The following is a 27,867-nucleotide window of genomic DNA, read 5'->3' as shown; positions in this document are numbered from 1 at the left end:
CTAAGCTCTGTAAATGAATTATGCTTGCTCTCGAACCGCATATAAATAGAGGAACACCGTACATTTGCTATTGTGTCTTGCTTCTTTCTCTCAACATAGTTTGTGAGACTCAGCTCTGAGTGTGTAACTGCCTTTGCTGCCTGGCCTTTGGCTCTATGACTTTAGCAAAGTTCATTTCTTCATTTTATTGTTTTTGATGGACAGGTGGGGCATTTCCAGTTTGGGGCCATTGTGAATAGCAATGCTGAGAACATCTTGCAGCTGAACCCTTGCTGACTTATGCAAGAGTCTCTCTGTCTCTCTCTCTGTCTCTCTCTCTCTCTGAGGAGTGGAATCCTGGATCGTGGGCTATGTGTATCTTTAACTCTACCAGTTAATGCCAAACTGTTCCCCAAAGACGCTGGACCAGATCACACTCCCACCAGCTGCCTCCTAATTATTTAAGGAGCAGAGACGCTCTCTGAGTCTTGTCAGTCAGCACTATTTCCATCTTCAAAACCTGAACCACAGGGGTCTGCTGCCTGCCTCCACCCCTGGTTCCCTGAAGAGCCAGACAAGGTGCATGCGACCCATCATGAGACAAAGATACTGCTTTGTATCTTAAGTCTTAAAAATGTAGCAAAATGACAGTCAATATTCCAAGAATGATCCTTGAGCGAATGTGATCTCTTTTAGGTTCATGCGCTTGGCTCGGGGTCAACGAGGCGTGAGAATGCCCTGACCACCCTCTCCCTACCTAACCGCTCCGGCTCCCATGACGGGAGCTGAGGAAGGAAGCTCATCACAGTCAGTGGGTCAGGTGGCCTTCCAAAGCCTGCGGAGTGCACAGAACGGGCAACCGCCCCTTTCTCCTTTGGGCAATCAGAGGACTTCAAAGGTCGGGGTATCAGCTCACGGGAAGCGGAAGCTTGTGTCTTTCTCTGTAGCATTTTAGGAAAACAGGGCCGAAAAGGCCTCATCCCAGATGGCCAGCATGCCGTAACCCCCTCACCTGAAGGACCAAGCACTTAGCGGCATTTCTGAAGCATGATGTAGCACTGCATGGAAAAGGCACAAATAAGCCCCAAACCCTAGCACACACTGATCCAGTTTGTGAAGCGGATTAATAGAATAACCAATAAAACATGTATAAAAGCTTTAATTAAATCTGATGAAATAAAACTTCATGTTTTATTTATGGACACTCCCAACATGTAAAGGATTCAGGGACACATTCATTTTTCCTGCCATTTTGTCCTCATATCTATAATTAAATCCAGGCTGCAGCTCTGGCCCAAAGCAGCGGGCATTTTAAAGCCGGCCTTGGACTCGCCCTCCCCCACCCCGGTCTGCTTTTCATTATCATCACCATCCCAGTAGGAAGGAGGCTTGTGGTAAAACAAAACACAATAATCAAACAAACAAACAAACAAAACCCCGGGGTTGTTCCCATTGTTTCAGAAGGCCGTGCTGAAGGAGGGTTTCAGGCAGGTGGGCGGTTTTCTCCAGTTCCAGTTTTATTCTGTACCAAGGGCACAATCCCTTCATTTTACTTTTGACATAAAAAAAAAAGGACTTCATGAAACAAGACAAAATAACTTATGATTATACGAAACATAACTGTGACAAATCACAAAACTATACATATTAATAGAAAAAAAGTGTACCTAATTCTTTAAAAGATTTATGACAATAAGCACCAGATGTGCCCCTAAAGAAAAATCGGCCCCATATCCAGTATGATATATGCAGTTCATTTCTCTACGTGAGTGTATGTAACTATGTACAAGAGTCTGTGTGATTTATGGAAAACAGATTTCCCCTTCTCCCCCCCAAAGTGCTTTATGTCAGCAACATTACACAGGATGCCCTGCTGTCTGTACAAAATAAATCTCTTCTTTTTTACATTTGCCATTTCTCCAATGACTGGTTTTTGGTTTTGTTTTGTTTTTTCTTTTGCTTTATCCATTGCAAAAAAAAAAAAAAAAAAAAAGTAACCGCAGAAATTCTGCACTCCCAACAAAAAGTGCCATTACAAAATGCTGCTAGAAAACGTCACGGTCAGTCAAATAAAATACCAAATAATTAAATTGGACATTTACAGTCACTTGAAGTATTCCCAATACTTCAAGGCAACCGGACAGTCCAGGTTCTTGGAAAGGGGAGCTGGACGTTTACCTCTGCTCTAACACAGTGATGTGCTTGACGGCGGGGCATTTAAACGCAACAGAACAGCACCCACACTCTGTTTTATTGGTGGGTCCACTGAAGGCCTTCTGTCTGCTTTAGAATCACCTATGCAATCCGGGGGAGGCAGGGGTAAAGGGAGACACCCCACAGGACCAGCACATACTTAAATAATATTTAACAGCTGATCAGCGGCTAAGTTACAACTGACATTTTGAGGCGGTCCCTTTAGGGAATTAAGACAATGCAGCAAACGAAATGTCTCTAGGCAGACTGAAATTTTTTTTTTTAAATGTAATAGGATAATTGGCTTTGGGCTGTGTGTATTTTCACAAGCACCAGGGGTTTTTTGTTGTTGTTGTTGTTGTTTTCAAAAAGAGGGAATAATGATCTCTGCTCAGATGTTCATGAAAATGGTTGGTTACATATCGAGACGAAAAGGGCCAGGAAATGGAAGGGAATGAATTTTTTTGAAGTTTCTACTTTCACTGCTACACACATAATGATGAACGCATCTATGAATCTCGCGCAATGTGAAAGCCGGCAAGGGACAAATCTGAAGGTCAGGTGAGATTCCAGAAGCTAGGGACAGCCTGTGCCATCTACAAGGAACCTGAGTGTGTCAGGCCCTGAGGGTTGAGCTCAAACTCGCAGCCACCAGGATACACCGAGGACTATGTGAGGGGACGCAAGCCAGCAGGCTTCCCACACGCTCCCTCTGCGCACACCAATACCCTTTAGCGGCTGGCCCCCAATCCTGTGAGGAAGGAGGCCCTGCTGGTGCTGCTGTCCCCCCCACACCCCAAAAACAGCAGTGGGGCACGAGAAGGGCAGGGCCGCCATGAGGCCACAGTCAGACCATACACTAGCCCAGGAGCATCTCCTCCAGCCAAGGAGGAAGCTGACATCCACAGTGTCTGAGGTTCAGCTTCTGGCTTCTCCCCGCCCCCTTCCACTTCAAATATATAAAGCCACAGGCAGGGCTGACATCACTGCGATAACCCCCTTGCTTTCCATCTTTTTCCTCCTCTTCACACAAAGTATGAACTACGTTCTGAGTGCCTCATACAGGCTTCCGTATTTAAGAACGGACACATTGTCTAACGGTATCCGAGCTTACCTTCCTTTCCGGGGTGTGACAAAGGACACACGGGGACAGCAGAGTTAGCATGCACGTATCCTGGTTTAGGCCAAGGGACAGAAGCCACAAAGTCTGCAAGGAGGGTGGCGTTTTACTCGCGGTCTGGGAGCTCGTCTGGCTGGGAAGCCTGAGGAGCCTTCTTTCGTAAAGCAGAGCAGAGTTTTGTAAAGTGAGTAACTTTTTGCTCTTTTGAGCCCTGGACGCAGGCACGGTGGCCTTTCTCAGATCAGAGCTCATGAGTCCGAGGAAGCGGACTGACCTCGTGCCCTGGAAAAGCGGTCCCCATGCATGGCTCGTTAGACCCCTCACTCTATGGCTCGTGGGGATCAAGTCCAGCCCATGCGGCCCGACAGCGAGGACCTGCCTGTCAGGAGAAAAACTGTCCCCAGATCCCAAGTGTGACACCACACTGGTGAACTTGCGTTGGAGACTATAATGATCTCGGTGGGAAATACAGCCCTGTTTCATTTTACGAGGGGAAAGAAACTGTGAAATGTGACAGTCCTGAAATGTCAGACTTTACCCCGTGTCTTTGGGGTGTGGCTACTTTTTAGGGCCCATGCGTAGGACTTAAGATCTTTTTAATAGTTTTGTAAACGCATCCCAGCAAGTGGCTTCCTAGTCAGGGTTGCTATCAAATGATCAAGAGCTCTGTGAACATTCCAGGCCCTGAGATGAGAGTCTCAGGAAAACAGTCAACTACTTCTGCGCACCTTCCCTGGACTTTGCCTCTACCAGCCTCAGGGCAGACCTTGCGAGGAGGGATGCTTCCACGAGGGCGGGTGGGCGTGCCAGAGTGCAGATGAGAAGGAGGTGAGAATAATGAGGAGGAGGGAGAGGACAGTACAGGGGATGGACAGACAGACAGGTGAGTGGGTATCTTAAAGGAGGTGAGCAGAAGCTGTGCAAAATCACTGGACATCAGGCACCTCTAGTTTGGTTTTCTGAGAGAACCCAGGATCTCAGCTCAGGGGTCCCTGTTCTCGCATCTTCTAGCACGACTCGGCACAGCACCGAGTGGAGGCAATGGGTCAACCAGTCAAGCGATCTTCTCCATGGAATGAGGCCTTCAAGGTGGAGTCACTGAACAGTCAACCCACCAGGGTGTCTGCTAGAGCCCTGGGAAGGGGGCTGGGCCCACTCCACTTCCCTCAGGTGGCTTTTGCGAAATGCAAAACTAACATTCCAGCGGGGCTCACAGGCGCGGTCGGTGAGGTGGGGCCAGGCCGAGCTATAGCGGTGGCAAAATGGACGTAACTGGGATGATTACAACAATTCTTTCCAACCAAAGAACAGACCTCTAAATATTTTTTTTTTCTTTAAAAGTAGATGTAAATAACAAGTCTTTAAAATAGAAGAGCTAAGATAAGTTGCTGGAACAGAAAACAAGTTGTAGTGCCTTTCAAGGGACTGTGCTTGACAGGACCTTCTTATTTTGCTTTTGGAGAAATACTGAAAAGCAACTGGTCAGCACAGGCCTAATAAGAGGCCAGGAGCCCGGGCTTCCCCAGGAGGTGAGCAGAGCTGTGCTTTGATGTCGGTTCCCTTTGCTGCCTGGTTGTGCAGGAGCCGGCGGGGCCGGTGAGTAGTGGCATTCACTGCACTTCCGGCAACTTGCACTGTCCTTCCCTACTTGGAGTTTTGTGCAAGGGTGATCCCCAGGCTGTATTTTCATATGCGCATCGTTTCACTGGTGTCCTTTGAGAGCTGACAGCCGGAAGTCACCGGTATCCACCTGAGTGACTCTAAATTCCCTTTGAAAAGACAGTCCTCTGGTTACCAGCAAACCCAGAAAGAAGAAGGAGCAAAGGCAAACCCTGTGCGAGGCCTGGCTCTGACCAGTCCTGCCTTCCAGAGACACATCTGACTCTGCGGGTTCCGCTGACGAGGCGGACGTCCTTTCCATGCAGTCTAGGAGAATATGAAAATAAAAGGTGGCAAGCGACAAAGAGGTTCTGGGTGCCAGTGGGAGTGGAGGCCGGGGAGTGTTTAGCCTTCAGTATAGACGGAGGAGAGCTGGCTAGGACAGCGGTCCACAGCGCTGATCTGCAAGAACGTGGAGTCTTCAGGCCCGCTGCGAAGAGACTCCCCAAAGAGGCTCGAGGACCCTGAAGGCAAATCATACACTGGAAGAGAAAGAACAGGAAGTTAACTATCCTGCCTGGCCACACCCACTGTGTGTGCGCTCAGCAAATGCTGAGTAGGGGCTGAGGGCTAGGCCCTTCAGCGGCTCTTGGTCTTCAGGGACATCAGTGGGGAAGGAGGCGGGCTTGCAGGCAGATGGCCAAAATAAATCTTGGCACAAAATACGGGCTGAGTAGAAGTAAAAGAAAAGTGTTCTAGGCAAGGGCGAGGACGGCCTCAAAAAGAAGATGATACTAAAGCTGAGTCCTAAAGAAAAATGGGATTCTCACAGATGGAGAGGTAAGGAAAGAACATTCTAGAAGGAGGAAACAGAGCGCAAAGATGGAGAGGGAGGGGCTGTGGGGCCAAGTGCAGTGGCAAAGTTCGGGTACAGCACATATAGGGAGACATGTGAGGTTGGGCCTATGTGATCAGGCCTATCTCATGGGGCTTTGAATACCTCGCTGAGAGTAGCCTTTATTCTTTAGGCAGCTGGAGACTATCCAAAGTGTTCAAGGAGGAAAGGGACTTATTTTATCCTTCATTTTTGGTAAGCACTGCTTGTGGTGGTATGGAGGGCAGAACGGTAAAGATAGAGTTGACTCAGGGAACTTGCTGGAACGCTATGGCTGTTGCCACGGTCTGGGAGAGACACTATGGCCCCCTGAGCCAGGGTGGTGGGAGTGGGGCTGGAGAGGAGCATGAAGATGAGAGACATTTCAGGGGTAGATTCAACAGGACATGATGCGGTCATGTGCCAGGTCAAGCCCCATCCAGGCCGGACACGGGAAACCCACCTGTCTCACCTGCAAGTCTGCCGCAGTTTCTAAGTCACAGACAGCAACCCACCTGCAATGCCCGAGTGAGCTGAGAAGGCTCTGTGGAACACATCAAAGCCAGCCTGCCCCATGGGTGTGGGGGCCAGGCAGTCCTCGAAGGAAGGCACCACACTGCAGGGGCTGCTGGGCAGCACGGTTCTCTGGGAGTCCGGGTACTGGGGGGGGCAGAATGTCTGCAGCTGCCCGTAAAATCCTGAAATGCAAGCATGGCAGTGAGCTCCCACAGAGTCCCAAATGTCGTTCCGACACCGCTAGACCCTCACTCAGCCTGGCTTTGTGTGACAAAATGCCTTTCACTCTTCAGCCCACCTGTGAAATCTTCTGAGCGAGCATCTAAAATGCCCTCTTTGAGCAGAAGCTCTTCTCCCTTCAGGGGCTGTCAAAGCTTGTTGGCTTCTGACATTTTTCTCTCCTGCTCCAGCACGGGCAGCTAAAGGGCTTCTTACCTCCCCTAGATGCTCTCAAGAGCCCTGGAGACTGCAGGCCTGACCTTCAGAGAACATGCCTAGCTTGTCCCTCCCACCAGCCCTTAAGTACATCTTAACTTCTTCTATCTTATATTCTTTTTTTAAATAGTAATATTTTTATTATATTATGCTAGTCACCATACAGTACATCCCCGGTTTTTGACGTAGTGTTCCACGATTGATTACTTGTGTATAACACCCAGTGCACCATGCAATACGTGCCCTCCTTACTACCCATCTTATATTCTATTCCGCTTTTCACATTTGGTAAAACCTGAAACACCCTCTTAACAAGGCCACTTAAAAAAAAAAAAAAAAGCAACATAGATCTATGCACCCATCTGTCCTTCTAACAGATAAATTCATACACATTTATCTTCTTCATTCTTTGAACAGGTACATGAAGCATCCCGTGGGATGGGATGTGCTATATTATAATTGTTGGTCTTTGCAGTAACTGGGAAGATATCATGTAATGAAGAAATATGAGGAAAAATTGCTTCATATTTGAAAATAATCATCACCATTTTGCTGATTTTATTTCATTGAGCTCTTTCAATGTTTTTTTCTTGTGTGACAGAGGTTTCTTGCCGGGTGTTTGTGGTCCTTTCCACGATCCCTCCACACCTCCCAAGAGACCTTACATTTTCCCTCTTCTTCCTGGCCTCATGAGACACTTAAGTCAACGGATTGTTTTCCTGGAGTCTAATAGGCTTTTACAAATCTAATAATGAAATCTTCACTTGATACTTTATTGAAGGGAGGGTTGCAGCTCACTGTGCCTGTTTGCTCAACTGTAAAACGTGACCCTCTGTTTCACTGGCTATTGTGAAGATTAAGGGATAAGAAAGACCATATATAACATTTTAAGGTGCTTCAAAACATCAGTTATTATTGATATTTCTATTCTGGTAGAAAAAAACCTGAGGGATTAGTAGAGAATGTAGCCCATGGTTCATACTAAATGATGGAGAACACAGGGCTAATTCATGGGCTTTGAGTCCCTAGTCCTGTGTGCCTTCCTCCACTAGAAATGCTTCTTCTCCCTAATAATCAATAGGTAGGGGAGGTGTTATTTGGGTTCTTTTCAGCTCTCTTGAAGTACCGCCAGGGCACACCAACACATCCAGCTTACTATGCTCATAACTCTTCTCATTTTCTGGTTAGTACTCTCAAGGTGGCTTGTGTAAACGCTCACATCACCCTTGGCCAGGAAGCCTGTTCTGTGGTTGCTGGGGATGTCACCAAAGCATGTGTGCAGAACTGCTTCTAAAGACACAGTCTGGCCCTCTAGGAGCTTATGACCCAAGACAGAGGGACCAATGCAGATTTATGCATGGGGCACACTCACAGAAAATGAAATAATATCCTTTAAAAACAGTGGAATACTTTATAAAGAATCTGGAGGAAAAATGCACATAAAGTTTGAGGGGGAAGATTAAAAGCATGTATAGTAATATATACTAGAAAAATTCTCAGGGGAATACCGTGTCAAGGCAAGAGAAGAAAGAATGGGAAACCATTGGCTCTTCTCTGTTGGATCCCCAAAGGCTTCTGTATGATCTTGATAGACAGATGGGCAAAGGACCTAACCAGACCATCTGGAGACACAGATAACTGATCAACCAAGATGGACCAACTCAATCCTCTAGCCAACAAAGAAATACAACCAAGACAATGATAAAATACCACATTCTACCTATCACATTAGCAAAGATTTCTAGAAATCATTCTTGGTGCTGGTGTGAGAATAACAAAGTCATTTCTGTCCAGTGTTGCAGACACTGTGAGAGTGCAAGCTTCTTGGAAAACCACTGGACAACCCACACCTAGAGCCCTAGAAGTGTTCACATTCATACACCTGGACCTGGGAATTTTACTTCTGAGGAGGTATTCTCAAAGTCTATTCCAAAGAACAGAAGAAATTCTGCAGAGATAGTCATTACAGTGCTGGTTGTCAGAACAGAAAACCCAAGAGCCAAACAGGCAACTGTAAGGGAATGATTCAGCAGAGTGGTTCATTTACATGATGGGAATATTAAGTAGGCATTCAAACAATATTTACAAGGAGTTTTTAACAACATGGAAAGACATTATATAAGGTTCAGAAGAAAACAAAAGCAAGATACAAAACTGAATGTGGAGACTTGACGCAGTCACGGACAAGTCCACGCATAGCAAAGATGGCGAGGTAACCTTTCTTCTTTTTCTTTTAGAGAAAGAGAGAACGAGAGAGAAAAAGAGAGAAAGCATGTGAACAGTGGGGAAGAGCAGAGGGAGAGAGAGAATCTTAAGCAGGCTCCCAGCATGGAGCCTCTGTGGGCCTTGATCTCATGACCTGAGCCGAAATCCAGAGTCGGACGCTTAACCAACTGAGTCACCCAGGAGCCCTGGCAAGCCAAACTTTCTGTGGTTGTCTTTAGGCTGGTTTTTTGGCTTTATATTTTTCCAAGTTTTAATAGTGGTGAAGAGCAAGTATGCTAGAGCCAGACTTTCTGGGTTCAAGTCCTAGCTTAACCACTTACCCACTGTGTAACCTTAGTAAACTACTTAGCCTCCTGGTGTCTGTTTTCTAATCTGTAAAATGAGGCTAAAAGTAGTACCTACACCTCACAGAGTTATTATGAAGATTAAATGAGTTAATATTTACCTATTATAGAATATAATTTAATAACATGATTATATAATACTTGTATATTTTATATAATACAGGTGTTTGTTAAATAAGTAAAATTAAAAAGTGACATCATTTTATAACAACCTAGTCCTCAAAAATTGAAAAAAACCTGGTTATTAAGAGAAACAAAATTTTCTTCAATCATAACCCAATGTGAGAATGGACACGGCAGCAGACATGAGGCGCACACCCACTTCCCAGGCAAAATTCTCCAGAACATTCTTCTCCCTGTGGGGATTGAGCTGTATGTATCTTACCCACATTCATTCCTAGATCCTGCACTAATTGACGCATATCTTGATTTCTTCACTCACCCCCGTGCAGGCTCAAAACTGCAACAAGTGTGAGTGGTTTGAAGGAACCTGGGGTGAGCAGCTTTGTGGTTTGGGAGGTTCCTTGGACTGATCTTGACTCTGGGTACCTGGTGGCCGGACACACATACCAGGAGGAAAACATGACCATGAACCCCATGGCTGGTTTATTAGAATGTAATGTCTCCTCACTGAGGAGGAGAGACAATATTTTCTATTTCTATCACTCTGGTGGCTCTGCTCAGGTTTGTCACCCATCAATTCCCTGACAGCGTTCCTCAGTGTACTGTTACCCTTCCAAGAAGAGAAGCCATTTCTCCCTAAACTCTCATAACTCCCCGAATAGGGACGTTAATCATTCAGGTATGTCAGGTACACGGATAGAAACCTTTGTTGGCCTTTTGAGAAAACCGATTCTGTCTCCCCCCATCTCCTCTCCTGTTTCTAAGGGAGCAGGAATGTTACCTGGCTTCAACCTCCATCTGAGTGTCGTGATGCACGAGTATAGAAGGTCTGTCATGTGGAGAAACACACTGGGTTCCATCCCCCAGACGTCCCCGGCCGCCGGGATCGGCGTGAGAAGGCAGAGTGGACTGTAATCCTTGCCTGTGGGTGTCTTGGCCGACACAAGAAATAGCTGAAACCAGAATGGCCCCACAAGCATGTTGGATCACTCTCACAGCCAACTCGGGGAAAGAAAATCCTCTTTACTAAATCCCTCCCTCCGAGAAGCCAGTCACTGGAGATGCCAAGTACACTGGTGTGGATGGCTGTGGTCAAATCAAAGAGCTTTAACAGACTCTCTTCCCAGTGCTATTTCCACAAAACTAACGAAATTTTTAAAAATTCCATTAGGGTCTTGCCACACACACAAATCCTGAGAAAGCCTAACCCATTTTCTGATGAATGGCTCCTGTATTCCAGCTGTTGGATTTCACGTAGCGAGTTTGGATGGAACTCTACCTCTAGGACCGAAAGCAAAATGAAGCAAGATGTTAACACATTTCACAGGCATAACACATAAGAGGGATGGCAAGGTCAGCTAATCTGGCAGTCCGTCCGCCAATGACGATCAGGTGCTGGCCAAGGTGCTGCTGGAGAAACCGAAGAAAAAAGGTAATACCTCATCCTCGAGGATAGATCATGCAGTTGGAGCAAGAGCACACGGTTATCACAGCACAAGAACACGCACAGACATTCATGTCGGCAATAACTGTTAGCTGTTACCTTCACTTATAAAATCACCCCTCCCCCATTTTACATGTTATTCTGCCTCCAAAAATGGCAGGGGTCGGGGGCAGGGAAGAATCTACAGATAAACTGGATCTACCCAAACTGCAGCTCCTGAAGGTCAAGGAGAATCATTCCTCCTCTTGTCAATTTTGGGAAGTTTTTTCCCTTCAAAAAACCACCTGTTCTTCTAATTATTAGAAAAAACCAGAATGTTTGGAATTAACTGTACCAACCAGAACATGTAGAGTAGTATAAACAAAGAAGGGAAAAACTTTTTTTATTTCCACATTCAGATATGGCCAGATACATCTACACAAAACTGGAATGTTCTATATATTGCTTGGTCTTGTTTTCCCCACTAATATTCTCTATGTGCTTCTCACATCACTAAACTTCATTCTTTAAAAACCTTCCTCTTTCGTCCCATGGGGTCACTGATGCCTCTGGGATGACGGGTCCGATCAGGCGTCCACAGTCACTATTCCTGCTAATGACGATAAGGCGGCCCCCCTGAAGCTGGGTGTGGGTTTCCTTCCCCAAGTGGAAGGGGGTGGGGGACATCCGAGGAGAGAGGAGCTGCATGACCAACTGTGATAACAGAAGGGTGTTCTCTAGGGCAGCACCACCCAACAGAACTCTCTTCGATGATGGAAGCGAGCGACTTCTCCCTCTCTCTTGCTGTTGGTACACAGCTGCATACAGCTGCTGATCATTTGAGGTGGAGCTGGTGAGTGGAAGAACTAGCTCTTTCACTTTATTTCATTTTAATTAATTAAAATTTAAGTAGCCACGTGTGGCTTGTGGCTCCTGTCCTGGACAGCGCCGCTCTCGGGCAGTCCACCTTTCTCGCGTTAGCAGACCTCGTTTCAGAAATGTTTCTGGTTAAATTCCTGAAGGAAAAACACACGACCCACCACCAAGGGTTTAAATAAAAGCCAGACAATGATTCTTAGACTTGTGGCCTCCAAGACAGGAAAGATATTAGACTCTTTATTACATTTATCTTTCCTGTAAAAATCTACCTCTCCAATCTTTGTGGAGGAAACCAGAATATACATATATCCATTAGGAAACAACGGTCACCCAGCTTTAACCCTCTGGAGGGTGGATGAGTGACCATCTGAAGAACTTCAGCTCTCCTGAAGTAGTGAGCCACGTACCGTTCTGGAAGTAGGAGAAGAGAAAGGAAACAAGTCACACTCTTTCCGTCCTGCGGACTGTGGGCCTAGCTTGCCGGGCCCGCTGGGAGTGGCAGCAAACCCAGTCCCATCTCCAGAGGCTGTACCACACGATGGTGGAGTCAAGTCCAACACAGAGGCTCGACCCAACTGTTCGCCCCGTGGATGGGAACAAATACCATCAGCCCGCAACTCGACAAGGTGCTGTGTCGGGAGCTGTGTACTCGGTGGGTCTGTTTACATAGCAGATGGCTTTGCAAAACAGAATTCTCATTTTCCTTTAACACAAGGCTGGGAACCACCACCCAACTCTGGGCACCACGGAGAGCGCTGGATGGACGGTGTGCCGAATCGATGACTGACCCCCCCACCGCCCTGCCCCCATGATGACAACTTAAGAGAGGCAGGCAGCCCGCAGGGGGAGCCCCTCACGGGCAACAGCAAGGTCCCCCAGAACTGCTTCTCCAAACAGGCATGGCCTGAGCAGGCTTGGAAGAATCCCTTGTGAGTCTTCTCGGAAACCATGCCGAAGGCCATCACTTCCCAAGCCCCCTGGATCTCTTCGGATGGGAAAACCTTTCCACTTCTGTGTGACCTGGGCATATCCTCTCAGGGATCAGGCCAAGCACTGCTGTGGTCAGCCACGGCCAGGCCCCAGGAGCCTGCTGCTTCCTTGACCTTCCAGAAGGAACACGGATCAGTGTGTGTGCTTGCCCCCGTTGCTGTATTTTGTAAAGTGAGGGTTTCGCCGTGTCTACTTGATAAGGTGGGGGCGCAGGTTCAAGAGATTGAAAGAGAAGACCCGTGTGAGGGGCTGAGTGTGCGCCTGGCATGCAGCTTGCACTCTCTAAATGCTACTTTCTCCTCTTTTTCTACGAGCACAAGCATTTCCAGTTTTATACTTTTATTCACTCAATGACTATTTACTAAGCTCCCAAGTGCCAGAGACACGACGGTGGAGAAGACACACTGCGTGCCTTCTTGGTGCAGATGTTTTAGTGAGAAAGAAAGAGAAACACGTTCACGAGAAACCCAGTAATAGTTTCATACTAAAGATGACGATATAAAGGATACCTGCCGTCGGGGATATATAGGGTCTGACTCTTTTCTCCAGCACGCATACAAGGCAGAAGAGGGAATGGCAACAGGCGAGAGAGAAGTTTGGGTGCCAACAGTGGTTCCCTTTGTTTGGCCCTGGCTTGCATCAGGTACAATTAGGGGGCCAGGCGCCCCGCAGCTCTGCTGAGGACCAGCCCTGACAGAGTCTTCTTCCGCCCATGGCTCTGATCTGTCCGTGCCCAGGAGGAGGATAAGCAGGGGCACAGGGAGAGTGGGCCGAGCCTCAGCTCTTTGGTGGTACAGCTGTTTGCTAGCCAAGTGGAAGGAAGGATATATATTTATGAGCTTTATGACTCTAATTATTTTTTCCGCAGAGACTATAATTTTGTGGGTTACTTTAGGAAATGTAGAGGGATTTTTTTTGGCCTCAGTCCTATAACTGCTGCATGGGCAGGGGCATGGGTGAACCTAGGTGATGAATGGGGAGGGGGCGCGAATCAGAGAGCCCAGGGACAGACAACGCAGACGCGTGACCCTGCTCCACTAATTTCTCCTACTCCAACACTCTTAGGGTTCTTTGCACATATTCCTACTCTCTGGGGACCCTGGAGCTGCCCCCTGTGAATACCTTCTGTAATCCATGGCAAAAACCAACTAGAAGAAGAGAGGGAAACACAGGTAAGTCTCTGCTAAAGCTCCGGAAGGCCACCAGCATGCGGTCTTTGGCCTCTTAACTTCTCAGCCTGATTTTATGCACTCCAACCTCACTCACAGATGAGCCCAGGGAATCACACACTTACCACTCACATGGTGCCTTAGTATGAGAAAACTTGTAGGATTCCTTCTTGGGTGGCCATCTGAGATTCCTGACTTATAAGCGGGTGATTCAAACAAATATTCCCAACGCAGAAACAGAGAGATGGAAGCAGAGGAGCTGTTGCATTCCCTGCTTTTATAACCAGTACTTGGCTTATACAGTACCATGCAGACAAAGTGGGAAATTCATGCAACTGTTTTAATATGTCCAAACATCCAGATATATTAAATTATTTACGGATCTAGCCTTTATCTTAAAACAAATGGGCAGCACAACTAAAGCAGCCACTAGATGAGTTCCTACTAAGTTCAGAGCTTCCTCATTTGCAGTCCCCTGCTTGGGCATTTTTGTGGAACACTTTGGTTAGTGTTATGCCAACTGCTCAGGGAATTCTATCAGAAGGAAGGAAAGGAATGAATATTTATTTGCTCTAAGTCAGGCACTGTCCTACGTGTTTCATATAGAAAATCTTCATCCTTACAACAACTTCTGAGTTAAGCAGTGTTGTCCCCAGTTTCTAGACAAAGAAGCAGAGAAGTTAAAATAAATTAACCAAATCCTCAGAGCTACCGAGTTTCAGAGCTAGGACTCAAAGCCTGGTCTGTTTGGTGACATAGTTCGTACAGACTACTAGGGCTTGAGCTCATGGACCAAATAATTTTAAACAGAGTCTCGCCATTTTTGCTGAGGTCCCTTACTGCCAAGATCAGAGGCAATTTACTCACAGTGGACCAATATTTCATAATGTACAAACACTTTCATTAGGGAGAAAAGCATTGAATTAATTAATAGAAATCAATAAAATCACCTAACCGCTAAAAAATTCTAAAAACCCTCAAAAGCAGAAACAGAGACATTTTAGACATTTCCTTTGGCCAATTTTCTGATTTAGTCACTATTTTATTTCTACCCCTTGCATGAACAACTTGGATCTGGGTTTGAATCCTAGATGACCCATTAACCGTGTTAATTTATCTAATTTGGACAAATTATTTTCTAGCTTGAGCCTCATTATCTTTTAAAATAATGCCTATTTTATAGGGCTGTGGAAAGCATTATACATGAGCGTGTTTATAAAAGCATATATTGCATTCCCTGGCAGGTAGGCGGCCCTTAGTAAATACAGCAATTATTAGTGCCACGAAATGAGCTCAGAAGTATTTCTAGATTCTGTATAACATACAAGCAATTCTTTAGCAATGTTTTCCTCTCATAACCCACCGCCCTCCAGTATATAAAATGACCCTGCTCTTACAAGTGGAATCTCCACAATTTGGTTGTCATTCTTTGGCTCCAGGCCATGGCCGGCAACATCCTGCAGGTCTTCATGTAGCTAGAACTCTACTCAGTCTCCTCCCTGGAGATGCTGGAGAAACGGACTCTTCATTTTGATACAGAGTCTATAAATGGGGAAGCTGCAGGGACGGCTCAGACTGTGAGGAAGACAGATTTTTCTCTGGGCTGAGAACTGAACCAGCTTGCACAGCGCTCGAGCTATTTACGACTGACATTTAAGCATCTACTGTACTAAGAAAGAGGAAAATAATGGAAATAATAACCCTTACAATTCCATATGGACACATTCCTCTTGAGGGAGCCTGGGGACAGTGGTTTAGATATCGACCAGCAGAGCAACTCCCCGGTCCCCTTGGCCTCAGTCAGAGGGGCTGCTGCAGCGTGAGGACATCTAGTTAGTAAAGCCCACCTGGATCCAACGAGGGGCGCCATTTTCATCTGGAGCGTCTGCTGCCGGTCGGCGGGCCACGGTGAGAGGCACTCAGGACACTCTGAGCGCTTTCCCCTGCTTGCGCCCCTCGCAGCCCCTCAACAGTCTGCACAAGCTGCTAACAGCATTTGTTACCACAAGCTACACTCTTGCCCTTGGTGTCCTTTCCAGGGCAGGGTTGGGGCAAAGGGAGAGGGTCTGCTAGTATGTCTGCAAAGGGTCCGACAAGGGGCTGGCAGTGGGCAGAGCCTGGGGCTGCAGGGACAAAAAGGAAAGGCAACAAAGCAGAGGGAGAAGGAAGGCAGGCATAAAACACTCCTGGTTCAGAGATGTAATCCATTTCCATTTAAATATCCTCAACCCACCCAAACCCCTAACGCGTGGTGGCCTATGGCTTCCAAATTCTCAAAGTGATAAGCTGCCAAAGTAAACTAATTGCAATGTGTCTCAGTAATTGCCATGTGTGGGTATCTACAGTTATAGTAAAATGGTTCAGTAAATCCTGACAGTGATAATGAAACACTTGGAAATGACATAAAATAAAGACTCTTGAAACCAGAAGACCTGAAGAGTCTGAAATGGATCCGAAAGCCTGGCTTTGCCACATACCGGCTGTGTGGCCTTGAGGAAACCACAGTCTCTCCGAGCCTGTGAGTCCGCATTTCTAAAAGGGGGATAATAATACTCACACGGCAGCATAATCCTCACGGTGGGAAGGGAAAGCAGCAGAAGGAACGAACGGATGGGGTTCACTGCCCCGTCGCCCATGAGTTGCCACTCACACGCCAGCACCTGCCTGTGACTCAAACATCCTGGCTACGTGCGAGGCCCAGAACAGAGGGTCCGGAACTGGCCTTTCTGGGTCTGATGGCTGTGTGAAGTGACATCATCCCCAAGTGGCCACTGATTGGGGTTGGTAAGGATGAGCTGGGAACTTCTCTACGAGCAGGCTCCGCCCTGTTGCCAGTGTAGGTACCCCTACTGAGTGGGGTCACACGGAACAGTAAGTGTGGAAATACTTGGCCAACAGTAAAGCCCACTGCAGATCCCAGCCCCTAGTGTCTGACTGGAAGCCTGGTGTTGCTCGTCGTCCTCCCTTCCCTGAGTCCAGAGGTGTACCTGCCCTGGTGGAGGACAGCTCTGTCCCTAAAGCTCACAAGCAACTCTCTCAGGGATACCTGGGCCCAAAGCAGAGCAAGGAAAGAAGGGCAAAGAATGAAGATTTAATTCTGGGTGCTCTTGGCCTTCCAAGCAAGCTCTGCTGTAAGAAAGGTCTGACAGAGAAGAGGAGACCACACAGAGATTAAAAGAAGGGCTATGGCCCCCCCTCCCAGGGGCTAGGAGAGCCATTCTGGTTCTTGATAGTTTTTAGGTTATGCTATATTTATAGGACTTCCCCAGGAAGTACAGGAAGAAGGAAGCTGGAAGGTATTTACTTTCTCCACCACTGGCCAATTGCTTCCTTTGGATTATCTCTGATTGGAGAAGCATGGCGAGGGAGCACTGAGTCCTACATTTGGGGTCTAGGCCAGTGGCTCTTAAAGTGGGTGCCACAGCATCAGCTCCAGCTCTGGGCAGACTTAGTGAATCGGAAGTTCTGGGTGAATGGCCTGGAAATCTTCGTGGTGAATGAGGTATTACTTACACTAAAGACTGAGAGGTTCTAAGAACATCTTTAGAGGATTTTTAATCTTCTGAAAGTTTTCCAAATGAAAGACCAATAGGAAAACACAGAACAGTTCTGATTTTATTTGAAATGGAGGAAGAGAGCACTTCTGATGGGCCTCTCTTCTCCTCAGCTGGTCCCTTGCCCTTTCTGCTGGACTCGGAGGACTCTCGGGGATAAAGAAATGACCATCCTCAAGTGGTTCTGGATTATACTCTCAGCAGATATGGATTAAGTTGGCCTCCTTCCCCACCCCAGGGCCTTTCCCGCACATTTAATTTCTTGGTCAAGGTGAAATCATGGGACTTCATTAGCGTGGCTCAAAAGTCTTGGTCTTACTGTGGGCCTCACAGTGATCTTGTGACCTAGACTTCTGTTGTCCAGCTGTAACCAGACTCCCAAAATATATCTGGTCCACTAACTAGGTGACTTCTCGCTCGTTTGCATCCAAGTCTGTGATTATACAATTTTCCAACACTCAAATCTAAGAGTGGGCAAGTTTCCCGGCAGTCAGACAGAAGGGGGTGACACAGATCCTGGAATCCAATGACATTCTTAAGGTTTTGTAAATGTAACGTCCACTCTGCTATCTCAAACCCACTGACATATATTTCTCGACTGTTTCTTTCAAGCCCAGATTTCATCTCAACTTCATGTTCTAGACAGTAGATGTGGGGGAGGCCTAATCGTATGCAACAGAAACTTTACTGTGAGGCAGAGGTTCAGTGGGAGATACACTCAAGCCATTGGCACAAGTGTGAGACGGGGCCCCCTCTTCGCTACCTGGGGGTCTGTGCTCTGATGGGTGCAGCTGGTCTGCAGGGTCCTTCCTTTCCTGCTTCAGCTCATCCCACTGCCCACTAAAGTCCTAAATTTTAAGTATGTATTAAGCATCCAAAAATTTGCCAAGTGCTATGGGGAATAAATAGATGATATGATTCCCTGCCTACACATGGACCATGAGGACTATTCTCTTGCTGAAAGTTTTCCAAATGAAAGGCCAATAGGAGCAACTAAGCTCAAAGATTCTGATCTATGAACCTTCCATACCATAGCCTATTGGTGTGACTTCCTGTTCAAACATGGAATTCTATTTTTTTTTTTTTTTAATGGAGGAAGAAACAACGATGATGAAGATATGATCAGCCTGATCCAGGTGACCTGGAGAGTTTTGCTGCTCCAAGCCACCCTTTCCTGCTGGGTGCCAGAAAGCCTACTGAACCTGAAGGGAAAAAAGAGTGGGCAGAAGAATTAGGTAACTTGACCCGCCCACAGAACACCCTATGCTCTTTTAGGAAACCATTCCAAGGTCAAGGAACTTGATCAACTACTCTGAGTTCCATCTCTAAATAGGGGCAGAAATAATTTCCTACTCTCTTCACAAAGTTAGAATGAGAATTCAGGTACTCATCCAACAAATATATTACTGAGCAGTTCTACTACAGTCACCAGGTACTGATAAAACTCTTGTACCTAACAATTGCAATAGAAATGTAGGCACTCTCATTGAGCTCACTGGTGCTGATGGTAATGCTGCACCAGCCCGGATCCAAAGGTGCAAAAGACCTTGGGTAAATAATTGGCTAATTCAGGTCTCTGGAATCATCTTGCCATAATGATGAGAAAATTTAAGAACTTGAAAAAGTTGTGGGGCGCCCGGGTGGCTCAGTCATTAAGCGTCTGCCTTCGGCTCAGGGCGTGATCCTGGCGTTATGGGATCAAGCCCCACATCAGGCTCCTCCTCTGGGAGCCTGCTTCTTCCTCTCCCACTCCCCCTGCTTGTGTTCCCTCTTTCTCTAGCTGTCTCTCTCATTGTCAAATAAATAATAAATAAATAAATCTTTAAAAAAAAAGTTGTGCTTTGGGATGTGTGATATGAGACTGGGTTTGTTGGAGGAATGTAGCAGGGGAAGGACTGGTTGTTACACTTAAAGGATCTAGAAAAATGCCTGAATGTTTTTACTTCATGGCTGCATCTAATAAGGTCTAGTTCTTAAAGACCTTGCAAGAGAACGAAATGGAGAGTTTAGTCAGAACAATCCAGTTGGAGAGGGAAATTGTCTGTAATCAGAAAGGGCACTCACATGAAATTCTAAGGAAACTGGGATTGTTTTGCAACATGGTCTGAGCCCACATGATCTGAATAAGCACAGATCAAGGCAGTTCTGGTGTTTCATTGTTGTTGTTTTGTTTGGTTAACACAGTGGCCTCATTACCGGTCACCCATATGTTCCTGATGTTGTTTCGCCCCCTCTTTATTTTAAGGAAACTCCACCCACAGCTATTCACATTTTTTCTTCTAAGCCATTAACTGCTTATCACAATTACAAGGACAATTCCAACTAAAAATACAAGAATCACAAGACACAGACTGCCATTAGTATGTTCAGCCCCGAAGAGTCCAACTAAGCAGCCTGTAAAATAGAGTTATAAGAAAATATTTAACTTGATTTGAAGAGCTCCATTCATTAGAGGCTAAACTTCATGAGTTTCAGATATAAGACAGAACATTTGCTTCTGGAAAAAAAATGTCATTAATTCCCCAAAAGAATGAAAAAGCACTAAATCTGTAATAATGTTCATCAAACACTTTTCTATAAATGTTTTTAAGTTAACTGACAGAGAAGTCACAATAGTCAATGAAACGGAAATTTTCTGGATATTTTCCTTCTCTTTGATACATTTTTGGGTTCCAATTAGGAAAACAAAGTGTCACGCTGCAAGCAACACAGACTGCCTGGCAGGGTGAAAGAGCGAGCAAACTGCTTAATAACCAATATAACCACCCAAGCAGCAGTTAGGGCTACTTCATCCTTGTTATAATGAAACCACCTTTAGTGCTCAATACGAATATGAAAAGACGCTGAATCATGCTACTATCCAAAGGAAAACGCAAAACAACCTTGCTGCACACGCTGGCGGGAATTAAAATGATTGACGATGTCTAGGGTGGGGACATGGGCACTCACTGTGCTCTGCTGTGGGGTCTAAACGGGCATAGTCTTTGTTAAGGGATCTATGGCAGTACGGACCCAACTCTAAAATGTGCATATCCATCAATCCAGGAATTTTTCTTCCAGAAATAATTCCTGAAGAAATTATGCAAAGAGATACAGATGTGTGTGAGAGTATTCACGTAAACACTCACGTGCATAAACAGTTACTCTCCCATGCATGTGCTCGAGAGGCAAACATGGCACATGTGAGGGTATCACTCACACACACACACACACACACACACACACCCCGTGGGGCAATCCCATTGGGGACAGTGAGAGAGAGAGTGACTCCTTCCCTAGAGTGACATATCTACTGGCTGAGAGCACAGACTGTTATCAGTTTGTCCTGGGTGTAGTTTCCAGCTCCACCATTTCGAGAGTAAGAAATCTTGGGCAAGTTACTTAACATTTCAGTGATTCAGATCCCTCATCTGTAAAATGGGAGTAAACAATGCCTTCTTTATAGTGTTGTTATGAGACTGATGGGAAAGGGCACCATAAGCATTCACCACACTGCCTGACACAGAAGACACGAGATCAAGTGATAGGTGGGAAACCACTGGCTCACAAACCATAGTCCCTGTACTGCCCGCAGAATTTTAGCCCCGGAAGGGACCTCATCGTTAATAGTTCCACACTTACACGTCACACAAACAGAATTCCCAAGCAACTAAACACTTCCATAGTAGTGTATCTACAGGCACCATCTTGAAGGAGAATGAGTGTGGGATTGGGGTCAGACTGTTCCTCAAACCAGCTCAGACGTTCCCTAGGTGTGTGACCTGGGGCAAGGTGCTTCATCTTGCAGCCTGGCCTGGGAGGCCAGGGTATGTTGGTATTTTTACTAATATTATTTTGAGGATTTAACAGCACAAGTGGATATATCCAGAGCACCCAGCATCTGGAACATGGAAGAAAAAGAACAACAAACAGCTCTAATTAACCAAGCACCTACTACAGGCTATGCATTTTCTCTCATTCTTGTGTCAACTCTGAAAGAGAGGTATCACTACCTCCCTATTAAGGGTGAGGAAACTGAGATTCAGGGCGTTACATGACTTGTCCATAGGATTCCTATTCAGATCTGCCTGACTCTAGTCTTTTTATCTACCTTTTTTCATTTTTGGCGGGGAGGAGAGGTAGAGGGAGAGGAAGCGAGAGAATCTTAAGCAGGCTGCACATGCCTAGCTCGGAGCCCGATGTGGGGCTCAATCTCACGACCCTGAGATCATGACCTGAGTTGAAATCAAGAATTGGAGTCACCGACAGAGTTACCCAGGTGTCCTTTTTTTTTTTTTTTTTTTTCCCTATAGTTCATTATTTCTCTCCCTGTATCATTTGGGCAAGTCACAATTGCCTCTTCTGGTAATCTCCTCTTCTGAGATAATATGACCAACTTAGGATTATGTAAGCTAGTGGCTATGAACGCTCTGAAAACTGAAAACAATCCTTCACAACCTTTCAGAAACAAGGGACTTTTATCTATGGGAATGCCTCAAACACCTCTTCCCCCAGCTGCCACTGCTCCGCGTTTCAATGCTGGATACTCGGTCCCAGGTGTGAAAGGCTCATGGAAAGGAATACTTACTGCATTAAATTTACCTTACTGTGTTAGTGAATCATTAGATCATCCTCTTTCCTCTAGGGAGAGGTCTCAGGCAATCAGGTAAGCACTGGATATGTAATGAGGGAGACACAAAAAAGGAGCAAGTGCCCAGAGAAAAGAGGGACCCTGGAAACTTGACTCCTAATCACGGTTTTGCCAAGGGCTGGCTCTACAGATCAGCCTAAGAAGCCGTAAGCAAAAAATCCCTTTCCTCCTCCCCGCACCCCTATCCTTTTATTCATTCATGTTTATTCAATAAACTTTTATTAAGCACTTACTATGTGCAAAACATGGCAGGAGGATACAGTTCCTGTCCCAAGGAAACTTACAATCTAGCGATGGTTAGTTGATCCGGTCATCTTAGTATCCTTAAGGGTATATGGATTTAGTCTGCGTGTGCGTGTGTGTGTGTGTGTGCGTGTGTGTGTGTGTGTGCAGATACTTAATTACATATGTAATTATTTGCACTTCAGCTGTTTCCATAACCAATCGTTTAAACAGCTCTTCTGATGAAGATGACCGTCTTACACCCCTCCCACAAAGCCCAACACGCTGTGATGCCAACTACACCCCCTGTACACACCTAAATTTAACTTGTGTTTAATAGAATTAGCACACTGTCAGAAATCATCAAGTACTAGTTATGTAAAACTGCTCTTGGGGTAATTTTGTAGTAATTAAGTGTATAAGAGTAATTAAGAATTTCTCTGGATCTAATCATCAATTCCTAGTACTATATAAGCATTAATAACATCATGGCTGATACCAAAAATTAGTCCTGATTAGGACTGCTGATGATAACACTGGGGTCACCTGCAATGTGCTTGTTGGCTCATTCTCCTTGTGAGTATGTCAGAACTTTCTCAGTGAAGACTACCACGCTCTGATTTACAATCAATCTTATTTGTCTTCCTGACATTTCCAGGGCAAATTGTGACACATGCTTCAATTCTAAGCAACACAATTTCTAGACCTAACTACTTTATTATTTCACAACTTCACCTATGCCAATGTGACTACATTTTCTGTGGGAGGGGGTTTGTTTATTGTCTCTACAATTTGCCTTAAAAAAAAATAACCTTTAAACATTTAACATAAACCCCCAGAAATGACATCAGTAGTGGCTGCAACCCATAGGACTCTTCTGGAAAGTACCATTGCACAATCACTGTAAGTAAACACAGGAACTCAGAGGAAGAAGTTAAACTTGTAAGGGCCACCTCATTCCATTTAAATATCAATGCCCTGAGATTCCTTAGGCTTGAAAGATGGTTTGGCTCTTTGGTAGGACAAGGCCTTTACAAAGTGTTTTGTTCTTGGAGGCCTGCTGGTGGCTGGAAACCTTTTGTTTCCCAGTGAGGTCAATTTGCATTGGGCTGTCAAGCTTACCATGCCTTACAGAGGTGGGAAAATGCCACCATTGTCTGCGAGCTGACTGGCCAGCCTCTACGAGACTGCGGGCAGGACAGCTGTAAATCATAAGAACCACAGGAGCCAGGACCCACAGGGAAGGCTCCCACTCCCCACTGCGGCTGTCTTGCTAGCAGAATGCCCAGGCCAGGAGGCAGCCCCACAGTGTTCTCCTAATGAAATCTAATGACTGGATCATGCAGGATGGAAATCTGTGTGTTGGCAACTGGCATCTCCAGAGAGTAAAAATAAGAGCAGGCAGTGGAAAGCACAGAAATCTAAGAAACTGGGGGAAAGGGGCGTAAAGGGGCAGAACCCTCAGAAAGCCTCCACCACTGATTTCTAAGAGGTAATCAGTGTGAAGGAATCCGAGAGATAGTACCATTTTGCAGACCAGAAAACCAGCTCAGGGAATGTTTGGCCGGCCCCGCGGTGTGCCTATCCAATAAACATTATGAACAGAACCTGTGGTTAAGCCTGGCAATGCACTGAAATATCCTTCTTCCCAGACTCCCTTGCAGGTGAGGGTAGTCATGTGACGATGTTCAGAGTATGCTTGTACTTCATTCTTCTCCCTCCCCCCGCCTGACCCTGGGACGAGATACAGAGAATGTCAGCACCTATATTGTCAACAGGAGGATGGAAGCCACCCATTACAGATGGCAAAGCAAAATGCTGGCAGGGGCTGGCCCATCGTGGGCTCCACAGGCTGCTGCCCCGCCCCCAGCACCATCTACTACCAGGTGTCTTGTCTCGGGAGAAGAGCGAGCCCATACGCTTGGAGTGCTGTTCTAGCACGAGTAACAAATCTGGAAAAGTCTGGACAATGTGGATTGCAAATAACAGGCTCTTTGGGAAAACTTGGGATCGGGACAGGCCACTCAAAATCTATGAAACCTTCTAACTCTAGCAGTAACAACATAATCAGGAGGGAGTCTGGGCAGCCAGTTCTATGTGGCTAGAGGATCCCTGGTAGTTTGGAAACGTATGCACGTGTCGGCTGGAAATGTTGGCTTGTAGGAACGGAGGCGACAGGTGCTAGAACCAGCTTGTGGGAAAGATCGCGATCTGCCCATAGCCAAGGGCCATGCAAGGTCAAGTGCGCACTTCTCTGGGGAAAGAGCCCTTAGGGTCCTGCTCATTCTCAGCTGTATTAAAGAGGGCTGAGGGGCTCCTGCCTGTGTTGCGGCTTGTGCCTGTGTAGCAGCGAGGCTGCAGGCTTTTTTCATTTCCTTCTCTTGCTACTCCAGCTCCTCTTGCCTAGAAAAGATCGCAGATGAGCACAATTCCCCGTTATTCTGACATCATTCCTCTCCTTACCAGTGGCGTCTGAGTGAACTAGACTGAGTGAACTAGTTCAGTCACTGTTGTTTGGCTGTGGGTGTGGTACAGGTGTGGTACAATATAATCCCAGCAGTTAGGATGCAACCTTTCCACCCCTCTAATTCCATTCCCTACAACAATGCCCTAGTTTACACTTTCCTAAAATACCAGGCTGGCTTCACCGCTCAGTGGGATTATACTTAACATGGTCCCAAATCCCTCTATGAGCTGGTCTCGCTGGTTCCCAGCCTCCTTTATTTATCTTCAAAACCCTATTCAAGAGTCACCTCTAGAAACACTTCTATGACACCATCTTCTGAATAAATCAGGTGCCTCTTGATATTATTATTACTATTATTATTGCATGTATCACTGTATTGATTAAATGACATTCATGTTTGCCTGGCACCTAGTGGGTGACCAAAAAACACTGCTGGATTGAACTTGGCCTCTCCTTGATGGGTCCAGAAGCAGGAAGGTTGTGAAAATGCTGTTTTAGGAATTCCCATGGCATTCTAACAGCCTGGAATGAATAGGGCATTTAAAAAGAAATTATCCATGAGTGCCATAACAAAATGTACAAATATCAACTCTCAGGCAACTAATCCAAGCGAAATTCTGAAGCTTGCCCGGGCAAGAGAATGGTCCTAAAGAGAAAGAAAAGACTGAAGAACAAGCTTACATGATTGGAAAGGGTTGTTCCTATGTTTACATCTAAAATAAAAGACTAAAATGTACTTAGAAGTTGCCTTGGAGATGCCACCCAAACAGAGACCCATAAATGCTATCGACATTCAAACATGAAAAGAAATGACACCCATCCACCTTACTAATGAGGCAACATAAATGGATGAAGTCGATGCAGAATCAACAAAACTGAGCTCTAGCCCTGGGTCACTTGCTAGGTGAGGGAACTTGAAAAAGCAGCACTACTCATCTTTTCAAAGTGTGCCTTTTACCAAACACTCATTAATATTGTAATAATGTATGGCAACAGATGGTGACTATAGTTAGCACGGGGAGCACTGAGCAAAGTAGAGAACTGTCAAATCACTATGTTGTACACCTGAAACTAACATAACATTGTCTGTCAAGCATACTTCGAGAGTAAATAAATAAACAAATACGCACAGAGCACACAAAGCCTATGTGCTGTAGGGATTAATATGGCATGAGCAGAGCTCAGTGTGGCCTTATTTTCTTCCTCATCTGGAAGACCAAAGCCCGCTGAATGCTAACTTTCATGGCTCCGTGTAAGGTAACAGCATCTACATACAAGTCTATTTCCCCATGGAAAGATGTAAATACATATTTACTTTGGTATGCCTTTGACTCAGAAACCCGTAGATGAAGAACGTGGCTTGGAAATGCGGACCTCTTGTTAAAGACGCCTGTGTGCTTTGCCAAGAAGGCAGCGGTGCCTAGACATTTTGTATTCTTCTATGTCTCAGCTTCCATCTCTAAAAATATACCGATGACATTTTCTCTGACCTCTACCTACCGCAGGGAATACAGAGGATGAGGGTGACGGCACTCATTAAAGCCACGTGCTTCTTGACAGACAGAACACTCCTTCACTGTGGCTATCGTGTTAGCAACCCCGACACCGTTCTTGGGGTTTTAAAAATCTCGTTTTATTAGGGGATGAAGTTCCCCATGACCAAGCTGCTGTATGACGTCACCCAGCAAACCAGTCCAACCAAAGCTGCCAGTAATTGTAGCTCATTTAAAAGGTCTCTGTGCCTCCCCTTGCTCCCAGCACTGTATCACCCACTTGAAAAATATTACATCAATTTGCTCTTTATCCTAAGGAGCAATTGATGAGAAATGCTCATGCCTACCAAGTTACAGGAAAACATTTTCAGACAAAATGCTTGGAGGATGAAGTAAGGCTGCATCTGGATGCCTACTCCTTCACTGTAGCAGCGGCCCAGTGCCTTAGCACGGACACTCCCTCTGCGAGCCGTCACAGCAGCCACTTGCATGTCTTCTAGAAGAAAGCTATGATTTCCCAATTTGCATAACTATATCCTGATCTCTTCCGGAAAGGCTTGTCATAGGTATTTATTTTAGGCTGCTGCTAGCAGTTTCTCATTGGCCGTGGGAATTTTTAACAATTGAAGCAAAAGTTAAAAAAACAAAAACAACTCGGTTGTTTGAAACAACAGTTCCAAGTTGACAATATATTCATTATTCAACTAAAAAAGAGAAATATGGGAGAAGAGTCTTCTGCCAGGAGGCAGGGCGAAATGATAAGGTAGATCTCATTTTCTGTGTTGTCTTGCTTCATTTTGCATTTGCTGAATGACAGAGTGTGAATCATTTATTCAGTAAATACTTACTAAATGCCTACTTTGCACCAAGAATTACGTGTGGCCTAAGGCTAGAAGCATTATCCCTATTGTCAAAGAGTCCAGTAAAGAAAAGGGAGGGAGAAGAAGCAGCAGCATTAAATTAATTACGCTCCTACTCTGTGCCACATGCTTTTCTTCTGGACTCTGTAACCACTGACAAGAGAAGGTAGCTGAGACCCCCAGCAAGTGTTCAGAGTCACACAGTTGAGCGGATTGGTATTTGTAAAAAATTCGTCTAATTCCAGAATCTCTTTTAAAGTATCTTCAGAAAGCAGAAAAAGAAGAAAAGAAATTATCCATTATCTCTACTGTCATGATTTAAAAACAAAACAAAACTCTTAATGCTTGGGAAAATTTCTTTTCCTTTTTTTTTTTCTCTATGTGTAGGTTAATTTTTGAATTTTTAAAATACGTTTCACAGTTGTCATCGAAGTGTCATACGGCCTTTCATTGGAACTATGACATGATCGCCTGAAATACTCCATTATTTTTTATAGCACTGGAGAAAAAAATCATTGTCAGTCATACGATGAGACTGACTGACGCATGTTCAGATCTCTGCGATATTAAAATGCAAAGGGTAAAAATGGTGTATTGTAGGATCAGTGACCTACTCTGTATTCCGGAAAGCTCCACCTCCTGCCTGCCAGTAAGGGTGGCTGCCCGGCACAAGGGACCTGGATCTTCCCCACATTAGACAAGCCCCTCTCCTGAGTCGGGAGGTCTCCCCCTACAGGGAGAGTGCTCTCTTTGTCTTCCTCACACACGCTT

At 45.7% G+C, this 27,867-nt stretch overlaps 1 protein-coding gene across 9 annotated transcripts in view; it reads right to left on the bottom strand.

The window, feature by feature from the left end:
* Window positions 1-1,151: 1,151 nt before the first annotated feature.
* GLIS3 (GLIS family zinc finger 3) overlaps window positions 1,152-27,867 on the bottom strand; it is a 619,421-nt gene continuing 592,705 nt past the window's right edge. For all 9 annotated transcript variants that reach the window (XM_087858807.1, XM_087858808.1, XM_045772457.2 and 6 more), the window contains 2 exons: window positions 6,281-6,463; window positions 1,152-5,433 (listed from right to left, as the gene is read on the bottom strand). In XM_087858807.1, the coding sequence (XP_087714933.1) occupies window positions 5,297-5,433; window positions 6,281-6,463 (320 nt within the window). In that variant the 3' untranslated portion in view covers window positions 1,152-5,296. The remainder of the gene's footprint in view (window positions 5,434-6,280; window positions 6,464-27,867) is intronic.

This window comes from Ursus americanus, chromosome 34 (genome assembly GCF_024610735.1).
Source record: "Ursus americanus isolate L20-20 chromosome 34, mUrsAme1.1.p, whole genome shotgun sequence".
Taxonomy (NCBI): Eukaryota; Metazoa; Chordata; class Mammalia; order Carnivora; family Ursidae; genus Ursus; species Ursus americanus.
This window is presented reverse-complemented; position numbering and strand designations above follow the sequence as displayed.